Here is a 24,159-nt window from a genome sequence, read left to right as displayed (position 1 = left end):
TTAATGCCGGCAATACTGAGTGTTTATGTTTGGGAGGGCATACGTGAAGAGGGAGAAGTCTAGGATGTACTTTGGCAGGAGTTCCCTCAGCAGCTTCTGTGGAAGGCTGCACAGGTAATACTGTATCGTCTCTGGGGTGACGGGCTTGTACCACGACTGTCTCTCTGGAAAGCGCACGTGCGCTGGAGCCCTGATTTGCTGGAGCACAAACTCGGCATCCATTTCTAGGTGTTCGTACGAGCCGATGAAGTCGTAGGTGAGCGCGCAAGGCTGGCATAGGTTGTACATTGGCATCCAGTGCTCGTTCATGTGCTCCACATCCTCATCCAGCAGGTACTGGAGAAACTCTGCAAACGTGACGTCATCTCCGGTTATCAGCGAGTTATCAAGCGGGCGGCCCTTCCTGTAACGCTTGATGATCTCGACGCCATATTTTTTTTGGTAGGACTCCATCTCTCCGAACTTGTTCCTGTATGCGGACAGCAGGCGCTCCATGGGATCTCGCACAAACATGAACTTGAAGTAGTGCTTGAGGCGGTAACGAATCTCCTCTGGTTTCATGGAGGCCAAAAAGACGAGGTCATGTAGGTGGTCCATCTTCCCTTTGACGTCCACGCTCTCCAGCGCCCCGTTTAGGACCTTAAGGACCCTTTTCCAGTTGGAGCAGGCCACCTTGGGGACGTAGCAGTAGAGGAAGCCGTACTTGTCGTTCACCAGCACGTGCTGCAGCAAGGTCTTCCTCTGCAGGGGCGCCAGGGACCATAAATCGTTGGACATGTTCTGGCTGCACATGGTCCTGATGGTGCGGTTCCTGATCTCCTGGAGGATCTGAATGGGATGGCAAAGGAAACGGGGGATTACTGACAAATTCCAGGTGAGAAGTTTAGCTTTTGCCTTTGCCAAATTCCTATTTTGTTGATGTTTTTTTTTTTTTTTAGAAAATTGCAGAATTAATTGGACTTTGGATAGAAAACCCAGTAAAATCCTCTTACAAAAGTGTAACACACGGTGTTACGAGGTATTTAGTCATCATCAATAAACAACCACTGGCAAAAATGATGGCATCACCAGACTTAGGCCCCTTCTACACTGAGGTTATCCAGGGTAAATCCCACCTAACCTTATCCGTGTCCACACACACACACACACTGGTCGTTTAAGACCCCCTTCCCCCTCCATCCGCCGGCGCAACGCGACCTATTACGCATGCACGGAAAAAATGCGCGCGTCATAGTCACCGCTGACCTGGACGTGTATCCTTACCCTGTATTTCAATGTAGACCATTGCCACATTTCTTTTAACGGTAAACCTTGCTTGCCTCACCATCAGCAGCTCTTAGACTAGCCATATTGTAGTGAATCACACCTGAGCCATCATACATGAATCATATCTTTAATGGACACGTGAAAGTAAACAATGTGATAAAGATATGTATATATATATATATATATACCTGTATATATATACCTGACATGCAGCCACATATTAAATATTAAATGACTGTGGAAATGTGCATGTTTTCTTCAGGCAGTCGTCTTCATAAATCTCATTGGAACACCACCAAACAAAAGTTCCAGCACCATCATCCTTCCCAATGCAGATTCACAATTCATCACTGTATATGACTTCCATTCGGTCATCCATAGTCCACCACTGCTTTTCCTTGTTTCTTATGTTAAAATGTTAATGACAACTTTCTGTTGTGCATTTTCTGTCTTGACGCTTGCCTTTTACAAACCTCCCATGTTGTTTGTACTTTGTCCAAATGTCAGACACATGTGGTGACTGTAGCTCCTTTCGGTACACGGCAACACAGGAAAGTTATTTTTTGCAAAACGAGCGTTTATTGACGACTCCTTCTTGCTGTACACACCATCCAAGGTGTTTGAGAGCAAAGTTGGAGCAGCCAGGTGACGAAGCTGCCCCAAACAAGTGCACACGCAGCCTGTACACTGATGGTTTAGAGTTTATATCACCTTCGTCCCACCAGAGGAACCTCAAGGAGTCCTTTGCGAACGTGAAGTTGGTGAAACATCTTTTCAATGTCACACATTATGGCGATAGGGCCCTTCCTGAATCGGATCAACACACCAACCAAGGTGTTCGTCAGGTCTGGTCCAGTTAGGAGGTGATCATTGAGCGATGTATCTTGAAAACGTGCGGAACAGTCAAAGACTACTCATATCTTCCCTGGTTTGTGGGGGTGGTAGACTCCATGGTGCGGAATATACCATGCTGGTTGCTTGTGGAGTTCAGACTGTGGGACCTTGAAAGCGTCTCCACGAGTGATGATGTCATTCATGGAATGTACATAATCTTTGTAGTACTGCTCGTTTTTTCTTAGTCGTTTCGCCAGTGCTGCTAATCTGTTAGCTGCACTTATTTCGTTACTTGGAAGACTGGGTTTGTCTTTCTTGAATGGTAGTGGTAGCTCATAGTGTCCTCTTCTTTCTGTCTTATCCCCTCTTTCACTCGTGACATGAAGAGAAGATCTTCTTGAGAGACTGGATTGTCGTCTGTTGAGTGATCTGTGAAATCCATTTCAAGTATCTTAATGATTTCTGCAGGACTTAGCTCTTTGACCTGATTTCTGCAGACAAAGTGCACTTCATCTTTAAGGCGACTTAGAGGTTGTGCGGCAGGAGTCACTTGTCGTATAATGACCCTATGGCTCACACCAATTGTGTCTTCATACTCAGTTGCTGGCTTGGAACAGCCAACAATGCTCCATCCAAGGTCGGTTCGCTGACCATATGGATGGCCTTCTTTTCCGCATAAAATTTATCTGGGAAGAAGAGCTTGATGGCAGTTTTAGCCTGTTAGTAGGCCGACTTGGCACTCCAATGGTGGAGGATACAAGGTATTGCAGCCTCACAGCTCTGGTGAAAATCTGCAAGTTCTCTCAGTTCGCATCCATCTTTAGATCTTACTTTTGGCCACGCATTCAGCTTATCTCTGAAGGACTTCCCAATTACGTAAGTGTCTCCAAAGCGCTTCTCTAGCAGCTTCCATGCAGTTTCATATGCTGCCTCTGTGCCGATCAGGAAGAGTCCTTCAACAGCTTTCTTTGCAGCACCGCATACTTTCTCAGGTAATATAGTTTTCCATTTTTAGGAATGCCTTTTCTGTCATTCAGTATCTGAAAGGACAATTGCCAGTTGTTGTATTTTATATGAGCTCCCGGAAATACTGTAGGTTCAGGTGTTGGGAGACGATTGGCACTCATGGCTTCAGCGAGAGCAGTTGCAAAATCAGGACTCTGCACCTGTGAATTTGGTGGAACCTGTGGGACTGTTTGAAAGTTGGGACGACTGGGATTATTACTTGGCACTTGAGCTTGTTGAGGAATGAATGGAGGACTTGATGCATTGAGGTTCTGTGCTTTATCGGGTTGTTTGTTGTTATGTAGTAAACTACTGACTTCGGACTTGTCACTGAGTTCGTCATACACCTTGACTCCGGCCTTAGCTGCATTCAGCTTCTTGACTTCCTCTAAGTGCTCAAGCTTTCGGAGCTGATTTTGCATTACCTGTTGTCTGGCTAGAGATTCAGCCTCAAATTGTGCGGCACGTAGCTTCTCTTCAGCCTCCGGTCTTTGAAGTTCAGTGACTTCCTTGTCTTGCTCTTGTAGCACTGACAAAACCTCTCCGGCCGCAGCTGCTTCGGCCACAGCCTCATCTCTCTTGACTGAATGGTTACTTAAGTGAGTGTTGTATTCCGAACGAAGGTATAGAGACTTTAATGATGGACTTGATTAATTTACAATAGAGCCGACGTCTGGCCACTGTTTTTCATTCACTGCAGCGTCACCGTCAATGAGTTGTTGTGCTCTTTTAATCATGAACTCAGACATCGATACACATGCATCCACTTTACGTCGAACATCTGCATCAGGAGCTTGTATTTCACGGAATTCCTCTTATACTGCCTTCACATCTGCACATGTGGCTTGTAGATGATCCATCGACTTGTTTAATTCTTCCTCTGAGATTTCATCACTCATCAACTCTTTGGCTACCTTCGCATTATACTTCCACTTCTCATAGGCAAGTTTGTATTTGCGATGTACGCCTTTCAATTTTTCTTCTTGAAGCCCCCTCCCTTTTTCCGTCAAGGTTCGAGTTCTACCGCTTCTTCGCACAGTGTCTTCTCCTTCTACAGCTTGGGCATTAACCTCAAGCTGAGCTAATGAGTTTGTGTGCTGTTCAGTAATCCTTGAGTTTGTGTCCTGTTCTGTAATCTTTGTGTCAGACATATTGAGATAATATGAGGCTTGTCAATTGACAATGTTTTTAGACGATGAAGGGTTATTCTAATTTGGTAGAAGATCCTGAGTAGTCCTGAGTTCAATCCCGGGCTTGGGATCTTTCTGTGTGGAGTTTGAATGTTCTCCCCGTGACTGCGTGGGTTCCCTCCGGGTACTCCGGCTTCCTCCCACCTCCAAAGACATGCACCTGGGGATAGGTTGATTGGCAACACAAAAAATTGGCCCTAGTGTGTGAATGTGAGTGTGAATGTTGTCTGTCTATCTGCGTTGGCCCTGCGATGAGGTGGTGACTTGTCCAGGGTGTACCCCACTTTCTGCCCGAATGCAGCTGAGATAGGCTCCAGCACCCCCCGCGACCCCAAAAAAAAGGGATAAGCGGTAGAAAATGGATGGATGGATGGATGGATGGATGGGTAGTAGGCTAATAATTTGAAATACCAACAGTTGTTTAAGTATGTAGACTATCCTTTTAAACTTGAATACTGTTTACTTGCTTGTCAATGTTAAAATGCTTCCTAAAAGCTTGTGCAGACAGTTAATAAAGAGGAAGTTACTTGGGCTTAATTTTAATTATTAACATTCAAGCCTTTTTTTTAATGTAAATTAAAATCACCAGTAGGCCTATTTAGTTAACTTAAAATGCACTTTGCTTAATTAACAAACTAAAAAAATGCCTTATAGCCTGTAGCTGGCTTCATTAACAGACATGCAAATCTTGGTTTGACTCAAAAAATGCCTGAGACACCTGGTGGAATAAACTGAAATTACCCAATCTTCCTGTTGAATTATGTGCTGTTTGAAAGCCTTCCTATTTAGCCTTACAGTTTGACTAATAATTTGCAGTTAAACACATACAGTAAAACAATATCAGCAAATGAACATAATACTATTTTAAAACCTTCATACGAAGCTCCGTTTACAAAGTGATAAATGTGATGTGGCCTGATGTGGGATCTGAGCCGAGGTTGTCGTTGTGGCTTGTGCAGCCCTTTGAGACACTTGTGGTTTAGGGCTATGTAAATAAACTTTGATTGATTGATTGATTGATAAACCTGAGTCCTTGTGAACTCCAGAAGCACGCCTCTTCTCCCACCACTCGGCTTTGGCAGAGCTCTTTGGACACACCCTGAAACATGACTTGATTGACAGGCAGGCTACTCTCCGTTGCTCGCATGTGTGTATGGTTTTGATTTGATTTTTGATTTGATTTTTATTAAGGATCCCCATTAGCTGGTTGCCACAACAACCCACTAGTCTCCCTGGGGTCCACAAACTCAATACAATTACAAGTAAAAACATATAATTATAACTACACAATACAGAAAAAAATAAAAGCATCAATAAGAAAACAAGCAAACAATTTACAGTCACAGAATAATAATTACCATATAAATATAACTACACAATACAAAACCAAACACAATCATCAACAAGCAAACTAATTTAAAGACTCAGATAAAATATTACTTTCCTTTTAAAAACCATATGTCTCTGCAACAAATCTGCGTTCAAAGAACTCCAGCTTATTAGTGATTCCCAGAGCCCTAAAAAAGTCTACAGGCTATAGAGCGTTTTCTATTCGGGTTCCAGTACTATGGAATGCCCTCCCGGTAACAGTTAGAGATGCTACCTCAGCAGAAGCATTTAAGTCCCATCTTAAAACTCATTTGTATACTCTAGCCTTTAAAGGCCTACTGAAATGAAATTTTTTTTATTTAAACGGGGATAGCAGATCCATTCTATGTGTCATACTTGATCATTTCCCGATATTGCCATATTTTTGATGAAAGGATTTAGTAGAGAACAACGACGATAAAGGTCGCAACTTTTGGTCGCTGATAAAAAAAAGCCTTGCCTGTGACGTCACCGGAGGAAGGCTTCCTCACATTCTACCATTGTTTACAATGCAGCGAGAGACATTCGGACCGAGAAAGCGACGATTACCCCATTAATTTGAGCGAGGATGAAAGATTTGTGGATGAGGAACGTGAAAGTGAAGGACTAGAGAGGCAGTGCAGAACGTATCTTTTTTCACTCCGACCGTAACTTAGGTACAAGCTGGCTCATTGGATTCCACACTCTCTCCTTTTTCTATTGTGGATCACGGATTTGTATTTTAAACCACCTCGGATACTATATCCTCTTGAAAATGAGAGTCGAGAACGCGAAATGGACATTCACAGTGACTTTTATCTCTACTACAATACATCGGCGAAACACTTTAGCTACGGAGCTAACGTGATAGCATCGTGCTCAAATGCAGATAGAAACAAAATAAATAAATCCCTGACTGGAAGGATAGACAGAAGATCAACAATACTATTAAACCGTGTACATGTAACTACACGGTTAATATTTCCCAGCCTGGCAAAGCTTAACTGTTGCTAACGACGCCATTGAAGCTAACTTAGCAACTGGACCTCACAGAGCTATGCTAAAAACATTAGCGCTCCACCTACGCCAGCCAGCCCTCATCTGCTCATCAACACCCGTGCTCACCTGCGTTCCAGCAATCAACGGCGCGACGAAAGACTTCACCCGATCATCCGTGCGGTTTGCGGTTAGCGTCGGCTAGCGTCGGCTAGCGTCGGCTAGCGTCGGCTAGCGTCGGCTAGCGTCGGCTAGCGTCGGCTAGCGTCGGCTAGCGCGTCTGCTATCCAAGTAAGTCCTCCTGGTTGTGTTGCTACAGCCAGCCGCTAATCCCACCTATAACTTTCTTCTTTGCAGTCTTCATTGTTCATTATACAAATTGCAAAAGATTCACCAACACAGATGTCCAGAATACTGTGGAATTTTGAAATGAAAACAGAGCTTTTTTGTATTGGGTCCAATGGGCTCCGAATACTTCCGTTGCTTTCGTGACGTCACGCGCATACGTCATCATACATAGACGTTTTCAACCGGAAGTTTAGCGGGAAATTTAAAATTGCACTTTATAAGTTAACCCGGCGTATTGGCATGTGTTGCAATGTTAAGATTTCATCATTGATGTATAAACTATCAGACTGCGTGGTCGGTAGTAGTGGGTTTCAGTAGGCCTTTAAATAGACCCCCTTTTTAGACCAGTTGATCTGCCGTTTATTTTATTTTCTCCTCTGCCCCCCTCTCCTTCGTGGAGGGGGGGACACAGGTCCGGTGGCCATGGATGAAGTGCTGGCTGTCCAGAGTCGGGACCCGGGGTGGACCGCTCGCCTGTGCATCGGTTGGGGACATCTCTGCGCTGCTGACCCATCTCCGCTCGAGATGGTCTCCTGCTGGCCCCACTATGGACTGGACTCTCACTATTATGTTAGATCTACTATGGACTGGACTTTCACAATATTATGTCAGACCCACTCGACGTCCATTGCATCCGGTCTCCCCTAGAGGGGCGGGGTCACCCACATATGCGGTCCTCTCCAAGGTTTCTCATAGTCATTCACATTGACGTCCCATTGGGGTTGTGAGTTTTTCCTTGCCCTTATGTGGGCTCTGTACCGCGGATGTTGTTGTGGCTTGTGCAGCCCTTTGAGACACTTGTGATTTAGGGCTGTATAAATAAACATTGATTGATTGATTGATTAACAATCTGACAAAGAAGAGGTCCCGTGTCTCTTCTACCCGCGAAGGCAGTCGAGTTCTCACTGTAGCTCCTTTCGATACACGGCAACACAGGAAAGTTATTTTTTGTAAAACGGGCGTGCATTGACGACTCCTTTTTGCTGTATACACCAGCCACGCCTCAACGCCAACACGCCGTGAAAACTTACAAAATACAGTACAATACAGTACATCAGACTTTGATTTCACATCAATAAACACTTGGAAATAAATTTAAGTACAAAAAATACAATACCTCCTTGGCTGCTTGTAACGAAAAGAGGTTCTGATAAAGACTTGGTTGAAGTTTTGCACAAATCAAAGAATACATTTAAATCTTTCGAGGAGCTGAAGACAACCTAGCTCAAGCCCAATCCCCTCTTGCATGTTCTTCCTTGTTTACGGTCCGTGGGGTCCCAACATCGCAACAATTGTTTCGCTTTGCAACACAACTAACACAATACATATGCATTTTCCTCAGGAGATTTTACATTCACACATTTTGTAATATTATTTTAACTCTGCTTCAGGAACTCATTTGTTAACATTTATTTATTTATGAAACATATTTAAAGCATGCAAACTCTCTCAGCAACAGCTACGGTGACTGTGAACGTTCAACATCTGTTTCATGTCAATCCACCCGGTGCAACAACTCTCTAAGGTGTGAACGCTCAGTTTGAACTGCAGAATAATTCACATATTTGAGCGGTTCCCCCAGTTTGATGAGATTCTTGTGTCCATGGGTGTGGAAGCTTGGGGCTTGGTCAATGTCAATCATATATTTACGCAATCGGCATATAGAGGCATGTATTTTCTTCAAAACAAGGCTTACAAATGTTATGTATACATTGGTATTATCAATTATAATAACATATAATTTCAGTAACACTTTAGTATGGGGAACATATTCACCATTAATTAGTTGCTTATTAAAGTAACAAAGACTTAATTTAGAGTTATTTGGACAATAGGGGAACATATAAGGGTTAGGGTTACTAATAAGCAATAATTCTGAGGTTATTGAGGGAAGACTCTTAGTTAGTTAATGGCTTACTGGTTGTATAACAAGGCCATGCACAATAAGGCATTAATAAGGACCGTGTGGTGGCTGCAGGCGCATCAGTCTCCCCACGCTAAAAGACGTCACGCGCAGGCGTCCTCCCGAATGGGAACCCATCCATTCTGAGGACAGTCATACTCGACTACGAGTGACTGCCGATGATGATGATTAAGTACTTAATAATGACTAATTAAGAGCCAATAGGTTACAAATGTGCATGTTAATAAGCAACTAATTAATGTTGAATATGTGTTCCCTCTACTAAAGTGTTTCCATAATTTCTTATATCTTTTTGCTGTATTTTCAATAGTTGCTGCTCATTGCTTATTATTTATTGAGAAATGTTCAAGTTTCGAGAAGCTTCTTCAATTCCTTTTAGTGACTTTTCCTTTATTAAAAATGACTCGCACTAACTCTAGCATCTTTTTTTTTTTTTTTTTTGGACAGTGAGCACTTCAGGAGCTTGATCTAAAAAATGAAACTTACTGACAATTTATTTTTCTTGATTTCTCTTAGAGTTTTTTTTAAAAGCCAGAGTTGCCATTTGAAATGACTATAGTTTTTTTTTTGTTTTTTTTGTCAAGTCTGTTACCGTATTTGTTTCTACAAACATTGAACTAAATGAACGGCCTCCATGTATGGGGATTCCATCATTTCAAATGTTGCACTATGAAGAAAAAAACAACAACAACCGTACCTGGGACTCCACGTCCAGAGCAGCCCGGTCACGTCGCTCTGTCTGCTGGATGAAATCCGCCCTCTCGCCGCCACCCCGAAATGGACGTGTCTCCATGCTGTGCCAAAATGTAACCCCCTGCTGAAAGTTGATGACCTGCACCATAAGCAGCAGGCTTGCTCCGATCATAAAGCACGAGATGAACATAACCCGCCCCCGAACTCTGCCGCTTCTTTTCAACAAATTATTTCCAGACATTGTCATCATGGAATCCCGACCTGGTTGCTGTTAATGTTTGTACTTTCGCAGCTTTTACATAGTGGAGGCTGTTGTACCTAACACCTCCCCATTAGTACATCCCTCATGTAAGTGCTACATGTAGTGTGCGTGTGTGTGTGTGTGTGTGTGTGTGTGTGTGTGTGTGTGTGTGTGTGTGTGTGTGTGTGTGTGTGTGTGTGTGTGTGTGTGTGTGTGTGTGTGTGTGTGTGTGTGTGTGTGTGTGGGTGTGTGTGTGTGTGTGTGTGTGCTTACCTGCTGAGATGGTCTCTCTGCCGTTTGCCCCCCACAGTAATTCTCTTGTCCGTTTTCTTGCAAATGATCCAAATGGCAAGGAGCACAGGGCCAGCAGAACCGATAGGCAGGCCCGTCTTCTATCTTAGTCTTTTCTTTGGAATGTCCGATGCCACAAACTCATCTTGACCCACATCCAGCCGATTGGCCAGTTTTTCGGCAGAATTGATTGATTGATTGATTGATTGAGACTTTTATTAGTAGGTTGCACAGTGAAGTACATATTCCGTACAATTGACCACTAAATGGTAACACCCGAGTAAGTTTTTCAACTTGTTTAAGTCGGGGTCCACTTAAATTGATTCATGATACAGATATATACTATCAGATATATACTATCATCATAATACAGTCGTCACACAAGATAATCACATTGAATTATTTACATTATTTACACAGCTTGAGCCCCCCTAAAATAGGCCTAACAACGCCAATGATACCACCTTAACATTTGACAACCAAACAATTACACAAGGCGACTCGGTAAAGAATCTGGGTATTATCTTCGACCCAACTCTCTCGTTTGAGTCACACATTAAGAGTGTTACTAAAACGGCCTTCTTTCATCTCCGTAATATCGCTATAATACGCTCCATCTTGTCCACTAGCGACGCTGAGATCATTATTCATGCGTTCGTTACGTCTCGTCTCGATTACTGTAACGTATTATTTTCGGGTCTCCCTATGTCTAGCATTAAAAGATTACAGTTGGTACAAAATGCGGCTGCTAGACTTTTGACAAAAACAAGAAAGTTTGATCATATTACGCCTATACTGGCTCACCTGCACTGGCTTCCTGTGCACTTAAGATGCGACTTTAAGGTTTTACTACTTACGTATAAAATACTACACGGTTTAGCTCCAGCCTATCTCGCCGATTGTATTGTACAATATGTCCCGACAAGAAATCTGCATTCAAAGAACTCCGGTTTATTAGTAATTCCCAGAGCCAAAAAAAAGTCTGCGGGCTATAGAGCGTTTTCTGTTCGGGCTCCAATACTATGGAATGCCCTCCCGGTAACAGTTAGAGATTCTACCTCAGTAGAAGCATTTAAGTCCCATCTCAAAACTCATTTGTATACTCTAGCCTTTAAATAGACCCCCTTTTTAGACCAGTTGATCTGCCGTTTCTTTTCTTCTCTCCTCTGCTCCCCTCTTCCTTGGGAGGGGGGGTTGCACAGGTCCGGTGGCCATGGATGAAGTGCTTGCTGTCCAGAGTCGGGACCCCAGGTGGACCGCTAGCCTGTGCATCGGTTGGGGACATCTCTGCGCTGCTGACCCGTCTCCGCTCGGGACGGTTTCCTGCTGGCCCCATTATGCACTGGACTCTCGCTGATGAGTTGGATCCACTGTGGACTGGACTTTCACAATATTATGTCAGACCCACTCGACATCCATTGCTTTCGGTCTCCCCTAGGGGGGGGGGGGTTACCCACATATGCGGTCCTCTCCAAGGTTTCTCATAGTCATTCACATCGACGTCCCACTGGGGTGAGTTTTTCCTTGCCCGTATGTGGGCTCTGTACCGAGGATGTCGTTGTGGCTTGTGCAGCCCTTTGAGACACTTGTGATTTAGGGCTATATAAATAAACATTGATTGATTGATTGATTTTACCTCCGCTGTGAGCGCTTTTTGTTTGTACCTTTTTTTTTAGTTAAAATATTAAACATGTCCTCACCTGCACGCCACGTATGGTCCAATTCATTTGCACCACGGGAGAACAAACCACGCCGCAGAACAAGTCATGACAGCAACCGTCCATCCATCCATTTTCTACCTTTCGAGGTGGCGGGGGGTCGCTGGAGCCTATATCAGCTTAATGTTAAATTTCCACTGTCAGTCCATGAAACCGACCCCAGTTAAAAGGTAAGATTTCCGTTAGTAATTTCAAAATAAAACTATTGAACATCAGAATACAACCTTTTAATGTTAAATTTCCACTGTCAGTCCATGAAACCAACCCTGTTAGAAGGTAAGATTTCCGGTAGTAATTTCAAAATAAAACTATTGAACAATCAGAATGCAACCGTTTGATGTTAAATTTCCACTGTCAGTCCATGAAACCGACCCTGTTAAAAGGAAGCTTAGTTCAGGGGTGTCAAACGTACGGCCCGCGGGCCTGATCCGAACAGGTTTTATCTGACCCGCGGGATGATTTTGCTAAGTATAAAAATGTGACGACATTTTTGAATGAAAGAAACTGCTGTTCTAAATGTGTCCACTCGATGTCGCAATAGCAATTATTTGTATCTTTGTAGATGATGCTACAGATGTAAAAAAATAAATTAAAAAACCACATGATGTTAGTGCACCAGTCGAGGAAAATGAGCAAACTACATAAATAACATCTTGTAATTTCATTTTGATATAATTTTATCTTGATAGATTGAAAATTAACACCAATGAGTTGACTGATGAACATTATCACATCATTTATTCAGAAAGTATAAATAACGACAAATAGAGATAGAATACTATTAACCGCAACATAAAAGTGTAAAAAAAAACAACAACATTATGATTTGTAAATTTTCAGAATGTGCTTGTTCTATTTTTAAACAAAGAAAACAATATGAAGTTGTCTTTATTTTTAAGTTATCGTGCCGTGATTTTACCACTTGGGAGTAGATTTTTCTCCATGTGGCCCCCGATCTAAAATGAGTTTGACACCCCTGGCTTAGTTGCTCAGGCAGCAAGTTTAGATTGAGGTATGAGAAAGAAGATAATATCTCATGTTTTTTTTTTATGTTAGCATTTCAGATAGCGAGCTGGCGCTAATCAGACCATGAGTTTATCAAAGTGCAGTTATCAATCACGCTTTTCCATTCATCCATCCATTTTCTAACACTTCTCCCTCTCGGAGTCTGGGGGATCACGGGTTTTGGATAATTTTAATTTTAATCCGTAACACTACTGTCAAAGGTTTTAGCGTGGTTATCATTAATACCGTTTATTGTTACACCCCCAAGGCATACCTTTAATCTAAATAATTGACATTTTAAATGAAACAAAACTGGCGATTTAAACTAGCTCCTAAACAGGCTACAAAAGGGTTCATTCTTTGCATTGGTCTCAGCACTTCATGGCCGAATGAAATAAACGGAGTGAAACCTCTTGTCATCCACTCTCTTTGTCTCTACGGGTGGAGGCGGGGCTGCTAGGATACACACACAAAGAAGTTCAGCCTCCCAATCTAAATTTTGGGTAACGTAATAGAAACCAACCAGATCACGTCGAAAACCTAAGTACTTGTTCCAGGGCCGTCATTAGGTTTTAAAAACACGAGGACTTAGCCCCCAGGAGATATACAGGATGCAAGTGCGGCAAAATGCGCGAGCGAACATTTTTTGCACTTGCAAGATCTAAACAGATCTAACCACACCAAAAACATGAGTAAAAAACATACATCTCGAACAACTAGTCATTTTCTGCCGTACAAACCAGGCCAAAACCAACTCTGTCATCTGTCATATCAACAACACCCGCTCGCTTTCCTTCACCTGCACCAACACTCATAGCGCTTAGCCACTGGTGCGTTTATGGCCACACAAAAAGTCGGACAACTCAAACACCACACAAAGTTACACTATGACTCCTCAATCACATGTGTGCTTATTCTACTGTCATTTATTATTAACTTAGACTTAGACTTAGACAAACTCTAATGATCCACAAGGGAAATACTCAGTTACAAATTATTATTATTATTATTATAGTTATTGTTAATTTATGGATATTAATCGTGAAATGCTGTTACTAGAGAAAGTTACGGGAATGCACACTTTATCCCGTGCTTACATTTCATTGTGCAACATGAGGATGTTTAAAGGCACCTAAATGTGATCTCTGAAAGAGGTACACATTATTTCCAAAGCAAGACCCCCACCCAGACATACTGTACAATACTTACACATAGCTTATGAAAAACAAGATTTATTTTGGCCAAATCACTAATATTAGAAAATAATCTCATGACAATTACTCCTGTCGTTTGAGTGTTATAATAAAATATTGAAATTGGTTTGAGACGTGTGTGCTGCCAGCAATGTTCCCTCTAATTGTTCATATGTGTGAGCAAACACAAAAACTCGCTGAGCATTCAGTGGAGCACAAGTGAGCAACATCACATGTGGCAATACCAGCGGCACACCTGTCTCAAACCAATTAAAATATTTTATTATGACACTCAAATGACAGGAGTCATTTTTATGAGATTATTTTATAGTTTGCCTTTTCTTTGGCCCACCCTTATTTTGTTATTCATTTTCTCTACCTACAGTAAAAAAAAAAAATAACAGCATCTATCTATATCTTGACAAACAAAAACAATGACTAGTGTGTTGTTTGGGAACAGTTGTTAATGGTTATGTGAAGTGAAACTTTTAACGACCTTAACTCACCTTAATTTGTTTTCCTAAATTTGTCGTCTTAGATTAGGGGTCCCCAAACTTTTTGATTTGGGGGCACCATTGGGTTAAAAAAAATTTGGCCGGGGGCTGGGCTGTGTATATATATATATATATATATATATATATATATATATATATATATATATATATATATATATATATATATATATATATATATATATATATATATATATATATATATATATATATATATATATATATATATTATATATATATATATATATATATATATATATATATATATATATATATATATATATATATATATATATATATATATATATATATATATATATATATATATATATATATATATATATATATATATATATATATATATATATATATATATATATATATATATATATATATATATATATATATATATATATATATATATATATATATATATATATATGTATATATATATACAGTCGTGCTCATGAGTTTACATACCCTGGGAGAATTTATGATTTCTTGGCCATTCTTCAGAGAATATGAATGATAACACAAAAAACTTTCTTCCACTCATGCTTAATGGTTGTGTGAAGCTATTTATTGGCAAACAACTGTGTTTACTCTTTTTAAATCAAAATGTGATTTAAACTATGTATATTTCTATTTCTTTCACAGAAAAATACCAAATTAATTATACATAGCATTTTCTGTTTTCTTAAATTACTTTCAAATTCATGTAACATTACAGTAATTACCAGCCGAGTCATACCAAAGACTATAAAAATGGGACCCATAACCTCCCTGCTTGGCACTCAGCAACACGGGTTGGAGTTGGGGGTTAAGTCACCAAAATGATTCCCGGGCGCGGCGCCGCTGCTGCCCACTGCTCCCCAAGGGGATGGGTCAAATGCAGAGGACAAATTTCACCACATCTAGTGTGTGTGTGACAATCATTGGTATCTTTCATGTTTAATCTTAATCTTTATCTTTCATTAAATATGTAGCTTGTTATATAAAAGTCCATACTAACAATCTAACTGTAGAATAAAGGTATTTTTCTGCAGAACTGTTTGCATCGTCACTTTATTAAAGGTGGTTGATCTTAACAATTCAGAAAAAATCTGTAAAATAATGGTATTTTTCTGTGGAACTGCCAGCATTGTCACGTCATTAAAGGTGTTTGATCGTAATAATTTGGAAAAACTCTGTAGAATAAAGGTATTTTTCTGCAGAACTGTTTGCATCGTCACTTTATTGAGTTTGAGTTTGAGTTTGAGTTTATTTCGAACATGCAAGCATGCAACATGATACATCACAATTTCTAGTTTCTCCTTTCAACATGTTCGAAAAAGAGTAGGAAGAAGCAGAGCTTATTTAATCCTACCCCTTTTCTTTACATAACAGTTGCTAAAACTTTTTGTTCACTTCCTGTTCACAATTTATTCACAATAAACTCCATAAGTAATCACAATAAAAATAAATAAATAAATAATAGTAGGAATTTAATAATAATAATTGGTGAAGTAAGTCATATTTCATATGATGAGATAAGTAAGATTACTTTAAGAATGAATGAGTGGTTAAAGGTGGTTGATCTTAATAATTTAGTCAAAATCTGTAAAATTACGATATTTTTCCGCAAAAAGTTTCATGAAAATGTCTGTAAATATAATGTTTTTGATCATTATTTGGTTTACAAGGTTTTACTTTAATTTTACGGTTTTCGTTTGGCAGCCGTATAGCTGCCAGTAGATGACCGTTTTTTTACAGATTTTTTTTTTTTTTTTACAGTGTACTGTATTTTAATGTTGGTCATGATGGTTTTTTAGGTGGTACTTGGTGAAAAAAGTTCGCCAACCACCGTGATTATATTTGAAGTTTATTTTATATTTTGCTGAATAGGCTTGTTCCAAAAAAAACAAAAACAAAAAAAACGCAGAGTACCTTGTGACAACCATGCAAATTGTTATTGTGCAATGTTCATTGATGCTAATTAGCGTAATGTTTATTTTTGTGCAATGCTTATGTTTTTTTTTTAAGCATCATGAGCTCCCTGTGGAATCCCCCCACCCCCCCCCCCCCCCCTTGTGCAGCCACGCCCTCCCTCCCTCCTTCAGGCGCGTGCAGCTGTGCGTGTTTCTTCTCCCCCGTCTGGCACGCGCATCATCCGCCTCGTCGTCCTCCTCATCTTCATCGGGAGGCATCGGAGAGACCCACTCGTGTCGCGTGGACCGGGAGGAAGGAGCCGCCCGATCACCGTGAGTCTTCTCATTTCTGATGACGTTGTCACCGCATCTCATCCGGCACTGACCCCCGCACCGGCCATCCACCTCCATCCTCCCCCCCCACGCACGCAGCCATGCCGTCGCGGGTGCGCGCCGCAGCCCAAATGCGCAAACGCCCATAACAGCGGGCCTGGTTGTAACACAATCGCGTTTTTTTAAAATTTTATTTTTAATATTAACCGTCACGTCACGTTACATATACACAGTGGACGCCCCTGGAGAGAAACGCGGTGGGCCACGTTCTTTGTTCTCCGTCTGCCTTTCTGATGGGAATGAAATAGGCCCTCTCCACGCGTGGATTGCACTAATCTGCCATCGAGGGGTGCCTATTGATCAGCATCTGTGTTGTCCTGCAGGCTAGATAGGAGACAATGCGTCATTTTAGAGATAGCATGCAAAGAGGAGAGACATTTGGAGCCCCCCACCCCACACACACACACACACACACACACACACACACACCACCACTCCCCACCATCCTGCAGAAATTTATTTATTTGTATTTTTATTGTTGTTGTCAATTCTGCATAGCTATCATCTATAGCGCAAACTCATTTTAGATCGGGGGGGCCACATGGAGAAAAATCTACTCCCAAGTGGTAAAATCATGGCACGATAACTTAAAAATAAAGACAACTTCCGATTGTTTTCTTTGTTTAAAAATACAACAAGCACATTGCGAAAATGTACAAATCATAATGTTGTTGTTGTTGTTTTTTTTACACTTACATGTTGCGGTTGATAGTATTCTATCTTTATTTGCCGTTATTTATACTTTCTGAATAAATAATGTGATAATGTTCAATCTATCAAGATAAAAAAAATAATATCAAAAGCAAATTACAGTGTGTTATTTATGTAGTTTGCTCATTTTCCTCGACTGGTACACTAACATCATGTGTTTTTTTTTTCATATGTAGATACAAAGAATTGCTATTGTGACATCTGGTGGACACATTTAAAACAACAGTTTATTTCGTTCAAAAATGTAATTTGTTTATTTTTTATTTGGTTTTTTTCTTTTATATTCAGGTCAATTCTGCAGGGCTATCATCTAGACCAGGGGTGTCAAACTCATTTTAGATCGGGGGCCGGACTGGTAAAATCATGGCACGATAACTTAAAAATAAAGACAACTTCCGGTTGTTTTCTTTGTTTAAAAATGCAACAAGCACATTGCGAAAATGTACAAATCATAATGTTGTTGTTTGTTTTTTTTTACACTTACATGTTGCGGTTAATAGTATTCTATCTTTATTTGCCGTTATTTATACTTTCTGAATAAATAATGTGATAATGTTCAATCTATCAAGATAAAAAAAATAATATCAAAAGCAAATTACAGTGTGTTATTTATGTAGTTTGCTCATTTTCCTCAACTGGTACACTAACATCATGTGTTTTTTTTACATATGTAGATACAAAGAATTGCTATTGTGACATCTGGTGGACACATTTAAAACAACAGTTTATTTCGTTCAAAAATGTAATTTGTTTATTTTTTATTGGGTTTTTTTCTTTTATATTCAGGTCAATTCTGCAGGGCTATCATCTAGACCAGGGGTGTCAAACTCATTTTAGATCGGGGGCCGGACTGGTAACATCATGGCACGATAACTTAAAAAAAAAGACAACTTCCGGTTGTTTTCTTTGTTTAAAAATGCAACAAGCACATTGCGAAAATGTACAAATCATAATGTTGTTGTTTGTTTGTTTTTACACTTACATGTTGCGGTTAATAGTATTCTATCTTTATTTGCCGTTATTTATACTTTCTGAATAAATAATGTGATAATGTTCAATCTATCAAGATAAAAAAAATAATATCAAAAGCAAATTACAGTGTGTTATTTATGTAGTTTGCTCATTTTCCTCGACTGGTACACTAACATCATGTGTTTTTTTTACATATGTAGATACAAAGAATTGCTATTGTGACATCTGGTGGACACATTTAAAACAACAGTTTATTTCGTTCAAAAATGTAATTTTTTTATTTTTTATTGGGTCTTTTTCTTTTATATTCAGGTCAATTGTGCAGGGCTATCATCTAGACCAGGGGTGTCAAACTCATTTTAGATCGGGGGCCGGACTGGTAAAATCATGGCACGATAACTTAAAAATAAAGACAAATTCCGATTGTTTTCTTTGTTTAAAAATACAACAAGCACATTGCGAAAATGTACAAATCATAATGTTGTTGTTTTGGTTTTTTTACACTTACATGTTGCGGTTAATAGTATTCTATCTTTATTTGTCGTTATTTATACTTTCTGAATAAATTATGTGATAATGTTCAATCTATCAAGATAAAAAAAATAATATCAAAAGCAAATTACAGTGTGTTATTTATGTAGTTTGCTCATTTTCCTCGACTGGTACACTAACATCATGTGTTTTTTTTTTACATATGTAGATACAAAGAATTGCTATTGTGACATCTGGTGGACACATTTAAAACAACAGTTTATTTCGTTCAAAAATGTAATTTGTTTATTTTTTATTGGGTCTTTTTCTTTTATATTCAGGTCAATTGTGCAGGGCTATCATCTAGACCAGGGGTGTCAAACTCATTTTAGATCGGGGGCCGGACCGGTAAAATCACGGCACGATAACTTAAAAATAAAGACAACTTCCGATTGTTTTCTTTGTTTAAAAATACAACAAGCACATTGCGAAAATGTACAAATCATAATGTTGTTGTTTTTTTTTTTTTACACTTACATGTTGCGGTTAATAGTATTCTATCTTTATTTGCCGTTATTTATACTTTCTGAATAAATAATGTGATAATGTTCAATCTATCAAGATAAAAAAAATAATATCAAAAGCAAATTACAGTGTGTTATTTATGTAGTTTGCTCATTTTCCTCAACTGGTACACTAACATCATGTGTTTTTTTTACATATGTAGATACAAAGAATTTCTATTGTGACATCTGGTGGACACATTTAAAACAACAGTTTATTTCGTTCAAAAATGTAATTTGTTTATTTTTTATTGTTTTTTTCCTTTTATATTCAGGTCAATTCTGCAGGGCTATCATCTAGACCAGGGGTGTCAAACTCATTTTAGATCGGGGGCCGGACTGGTAAAATCATGGCACGATAACTTAAAAATAAAGACAACTTCCGATTGTTTTCTTTGTTTAAAAATACAACAAGCACATTGCGAAAATGTACAAATCATAATGTTGTTGTTTTTTTTTTTTTACACTTACATGTTGCGGTTAATAGTATTCTATCTTTATTTGCCGTTATTTATACTTTCTGAATAAATTATGTGATAATGTTCAATCTATCAAGATAAAAAAAATAATATCAAAAGCAAATTACAGTGTGTTATTTATGTAGTTTGCTCATTTTCCTCGACTGGTACACTAACATCATGTGTTTTTTTTTACATATGTAGATACAAAGAATTGCTATTGTGACATCTGGTGGACACATTTAAAACAACAGTTTATTTCGTTCAAAAATGTAATTTGTTTATTTTTTATTGGGTTTTTTTCTTTTATATTCTGGTCAATTCTGCAGGGCTATCATCTAGACCAGGGGTGTCAAACTCATTTTAGATCGGGGGCCGGACTGGTAAAATCACGGCACGATAACATAAAAATAAAGACAACTTCAGATTGTTTTCTTTGTTTAAAAATACAACAAGCACATTGCGAAAATGTACAAATCATAATGTTGTTGTTTTGTTTTTTTTACACTTACATGTTGCGGTTAATAGTATTGTATCTTTATTTGTCGTTATTTATACTTTCTGAATAAATTATGTGATAATGTTCAATCTATCAAGATAAAAAAAATAATATCAAAAGCAAATTACAGTGTGTTATTTATGTAGTTTGCTCATTTTCCTCGACTGGTACACTAACATCATGTGTTTTTTTTACATATGTAGATACAAAGAATTGCTATTGTGACATCTGGTGGACACATTTAAAACAACAGTTTATTTCGTTCAAAAATGTAATTTGTTTATTTTTTATTGGGTCTTTTTCTTTTATATTCAGGTCAATTGTGCAGGGCTATCATCTAGACCAGGGGTGTCAAACTCATTTTAGATCGGGGGCCGGACTGGTAAAATCATGGCACGATAACTTAAAAATAAAGACAACTTCCGATTGTTTTCTTTGTTTAAAAATACAACAAGCACATTGTGAAAATGTACAAATCATAATGTTGTTGTTTTGTTTTTTTTACACTTACATGTTGCGGTTAATAGTATTCTATCTTTATTTGTCGTTATTTATACTTTCTGAATAAATTATGTGATAATGTTCAATCTATCAAGATAAAAAAAATAATATCAAAAGCAAATTACAGTGTGTTATTTATGTAGTTTGCTCATTTTCCTCGACTGGTACACTAACATCATGTGTTTTTTTTTACATATGTAGATACAAAGAATTGCTATTGTGACATCTGGTGGACACATTTAAAACAACAGTTTATTTAATTGAAAAATGTAATTTGCTTATTTTTTATTGGTTTTTTTTCTTTTATATTCAGGTCAATTCTGCAGGGCTATCATCTAGACCAGGGGTGTCAAACTCATTTTAGATCGGGGGCCGGACTGGTAAAATCACGGCACGATAACTTAAAAATAAAGACAACTTCCGATTGTTTTCTTTGTTTAAAAATACATCAAGCACATTCCGAAAATGTACAAATCATAATGTTGTTGTTTTTTTTTTAAACACTTACATGTTGCGGTTAATAGTATTCTATCTTTATTTGTTGTTATTTACACTTTCTGAATAAATTATGTGATAATGTTCAATCTATCAAGATAAAAAAAAATAATATCAAAAGCAAATTACAGTGTGTTATTTATGTAGTTTGCTCATTTTCCTCGACTGGTGCACTGACATGTGTTTTTTTTTTTTTTTTACATAAGTAGCATACCTAATTTCCTTGAATTGCCGCGGGTATATAGTATGCGCATGCCTCAATTTACCGCCGGGTCAAACTCGTTTCGCAAAATAATTAGCGCATGCGTAGAATTACCGCCGGGTCAGAATTACCGCCAGGTCAAACTCGTTTCGCAAAATAATTAGCGCATGCCTAGAATTACCGCCGGGTCAAACTCGTTTCGCAAAATAATTAGCATATGCCTAAAATTACCGCCAGGTCAAACTCGTTTCGCAAAATAATTAGCGTATGACTAGAATTACCGCCGGGTAAGTCACGTACCTACTACGTGTTATATAATTGCAATTCTTATTATTAATATCGTGTTAGTTTATAGTGGTGGAGAGCTGACTTTTTGTTGTTGGAGTTGCGTCTTTCAAAGCGCTTTATTTTGAAAATATAGCTGCGTGTGTCAAATATGAGTCATTTTGATGCAGTTGCACGAGTAACATTTCAGAAACAAATCATGAGCTAAGAAAACCTGCTAACAGGCGGTAATAATGTTATTTTAATTGCCTTTTCAGACCCAAACAAAAAGAACTCCCGGGATGATTCATTGTGCTTTAAATTTTATCGCGGCATTAAGCAATGTCATGATGGTATCCTTACATCACACTCAAATTTATAAGCGCATGCCTAAATTTACCGCATGCCTTTGGTAAGCGCCAGAGTGAGAAGAGGTTTTAAATTAATTACCGCCTGGGCACTAATTCAAGGAAATACGGTAATCTACAAAGATACAAAGAATTGCTACTGCGACATCTAGTGGACACATTTAGAACAGCTGTTTCTTTCATTCAAAAATTTCAGCTCATTTTTATACTTAGCAAACTCATCCCGCATGCCGGATAAAACCTGTTCAGATCAGGGCCGCATCAGGCCCGTGGACCGTACGTTTGACACCCCTGAACTAATCTATTCAAACAAACAAGCCGCGCTCTCTTATAGCAGAGTATTGTAGCATAATCTACAACAGTGTTTTTCAAACACTGTGTACCGTGAGATATTGTTTGGTGTACCATGGGACATGATGTAATTTCACCTAATTGGGTTAAAAATATTTTTTGCAAACCAGTAATTATAATCCGCAAATGTGCCGTTGTTGAGTGTCGGTGCTGTCTAGAGCTCGTCAGAGTAACCGTGTAATACTCTTCCACATCAGTAGGTGGCAGCAGGTAGCTGATTGCTTTGTAGATGTCGGGAACGACGACGACGGTTTGCAAGGTAAAACGGTATCTAACGCTTAAACCAAAAATAAACAAAAGGCAAGTGCCGCTAAGTAAAGGCATTGAAGCTTAGGGAAGGCTATGCAGAACGAAGCTAAAACGGAACTGGCTGCAAAGTAAACAAAAACAGAATGCTGGACGACAGCAAAGACTTACAGCCTGTGGAGCAGACGGCGTCCACAAAGTACATTCCTACATGACGTGACAATCAACACCAAAATAGGAGCGCAAGACAAGAACTAAAACACTACACACAGGAAAACATCAAAAAACTCCAAATAAGTCACGGCGTGATGTGACAGGTGGTGACAGTACACCCAGTGTTTCCCACACATTCATTTATTTGTGGCGGCCCGCCACGAAAGAATTACGTCCGCCACAAATTTAAAAAAAAAAAAAAAAAAAAAAATTTTTTTTTTTTTGTCCTTTCCAGCTTCTCAGGCAAATCATATAGTTGATGTAGATGCCCATATAGGCTGTTCAGATTTACTTTACAAAAGAGAAGTGTAGGATACGTCTCTTGTTGCCTTATTTGTATTTGACCACTACTGTTTTCTGTTTATTTGTTACTGACTGTGGCAGGACACCTCTGCCTCTGTTTCACTTTATGTTGCTGGTAAATAATATGGTTGTAGTAGTAGGCTAAAGTTAAATTATTTAGTATGCACTAATTAAAGGGGCAGAGCTTTAAGAGACATTTTAGCTTTTATATTTTATAAGATATATTTTTTGTAAGAACCACATTTAATAAATATATTTCAGTGAATAACTTATTGTTCAAATCTGTATATAAATATGTACATAAAGTCTTGTAATTATATTGTAAAATGGATGGATGGATGGATGGATGGATGGACATTTAAAACAAAACTGTTATTATTAGTAAGTATACATTTTTTGAGCCTTTTTAAAGAAAATCATATCATTGTAGTAAATCATGCAAATTACGCGATGATGTCATGGTGACCACACCCATAGCCACGCCCCCACCGCCACAGGTATCTTGGCAGTTTATGGGAAACACTGACACCTACTTTGAGACAAGAGCTATAGTGATGCATGCATGGTTATGGTTTGAATGCATATCCAACAATTGCGAGAACGACTTTTTACCGTCAATATCGGCTGCTGAGTTGAATTTTTAAAATGTTTTCTGCTGGTGGTGTGCCTCGGGATTAAT

At 38.9% G+C, this 24,159-nt stretch overlaps 2 protein-coding genes across 7 annotated transcripts in view; one reads left to right on the top strand and one right to left on the bottom strand.

Moving 5' to 3' along the window:
* LOC133644097 (carbohydrate sulfotransferase 14-like) lies at positions 1-16,845 on the bottom strand. The gene is made up of 3 exons (XM_062038419.1): positions 16,645-16,845; positions 9,608-9,742; positions 1-828 (listed from the first exon to the last, which is right to left on the bottom strand). The coding sequence occupies exons 1-3, from the start codon at positions 16,843-16,845 to the stop codon at positions 1-3; spliced, it is 1,164 nt and encodes a 387-aa protein (XP_061894403.1).
* The window catches only part of cracd (capping protein inhibiting regulator of actin dynamics), a 55,955-nt gene continuing 48,500 nt past the window's right edge, over positions 16,705-24,159 (top strand). For 3 of the 6 annotated variants that reach the window (XM_062038561.1, XM_062038563.1, XM_062038560.1), the window contains exon 1: positions 16,748-16,803. The gene's annotated coding sequence lies outside the window, so the exon portion shown is untranslated. Of the gene's footprint in view, positions 16,804-24,159 lie in introns of all 6 variants that reach the window. The other 3 variants (XM_062038565.1, XM_062038566.1, XM_062038562.1) reach the window with 3 other exon arrangements.

Source organism: Entelurus aequoreus, linkage group LG27 (assembly GCF_033978785.1).
Source record: "Entelurus aequoreus isolate RoL-2023_Sb linkage group LG27, RoL_Eaeq_v1.1, whole genome shotgun sequence".
Lineage (NCBI taxonomy): Eukaryota > Metazoa > Chordata > Actinopteri > Syngnathiformes > Syngnathidae > Entelurus > Entelurus aequoreus.
This window is presented reverse-complemented; position numbering and strand designations above follow the sequence as displayed.

Coding starts and splice junctions, on each gene's coding strand:
- LOC133644097 (XM_062038419.1), bottom strand. CDS start 16,845: ATGAGATGCGGTGACAACGTCATCAGAAATGAGAAGACTCACGGTGAT. Junction 9,743..16,644: donor GCCTGAAGGAGGGAGGGAGG/GCGTGGCTGCAC, acceptor CTTATGGTGCAG/GTCATCAACTTTCAGCAGGG. Junction 829..9,607: donor CTCTGGACGTGGAGTCCCAG/GTACGGTTGTTG, acceptor CATCCCATTCAG/ATCCTCCAGGAGATCAGGAA.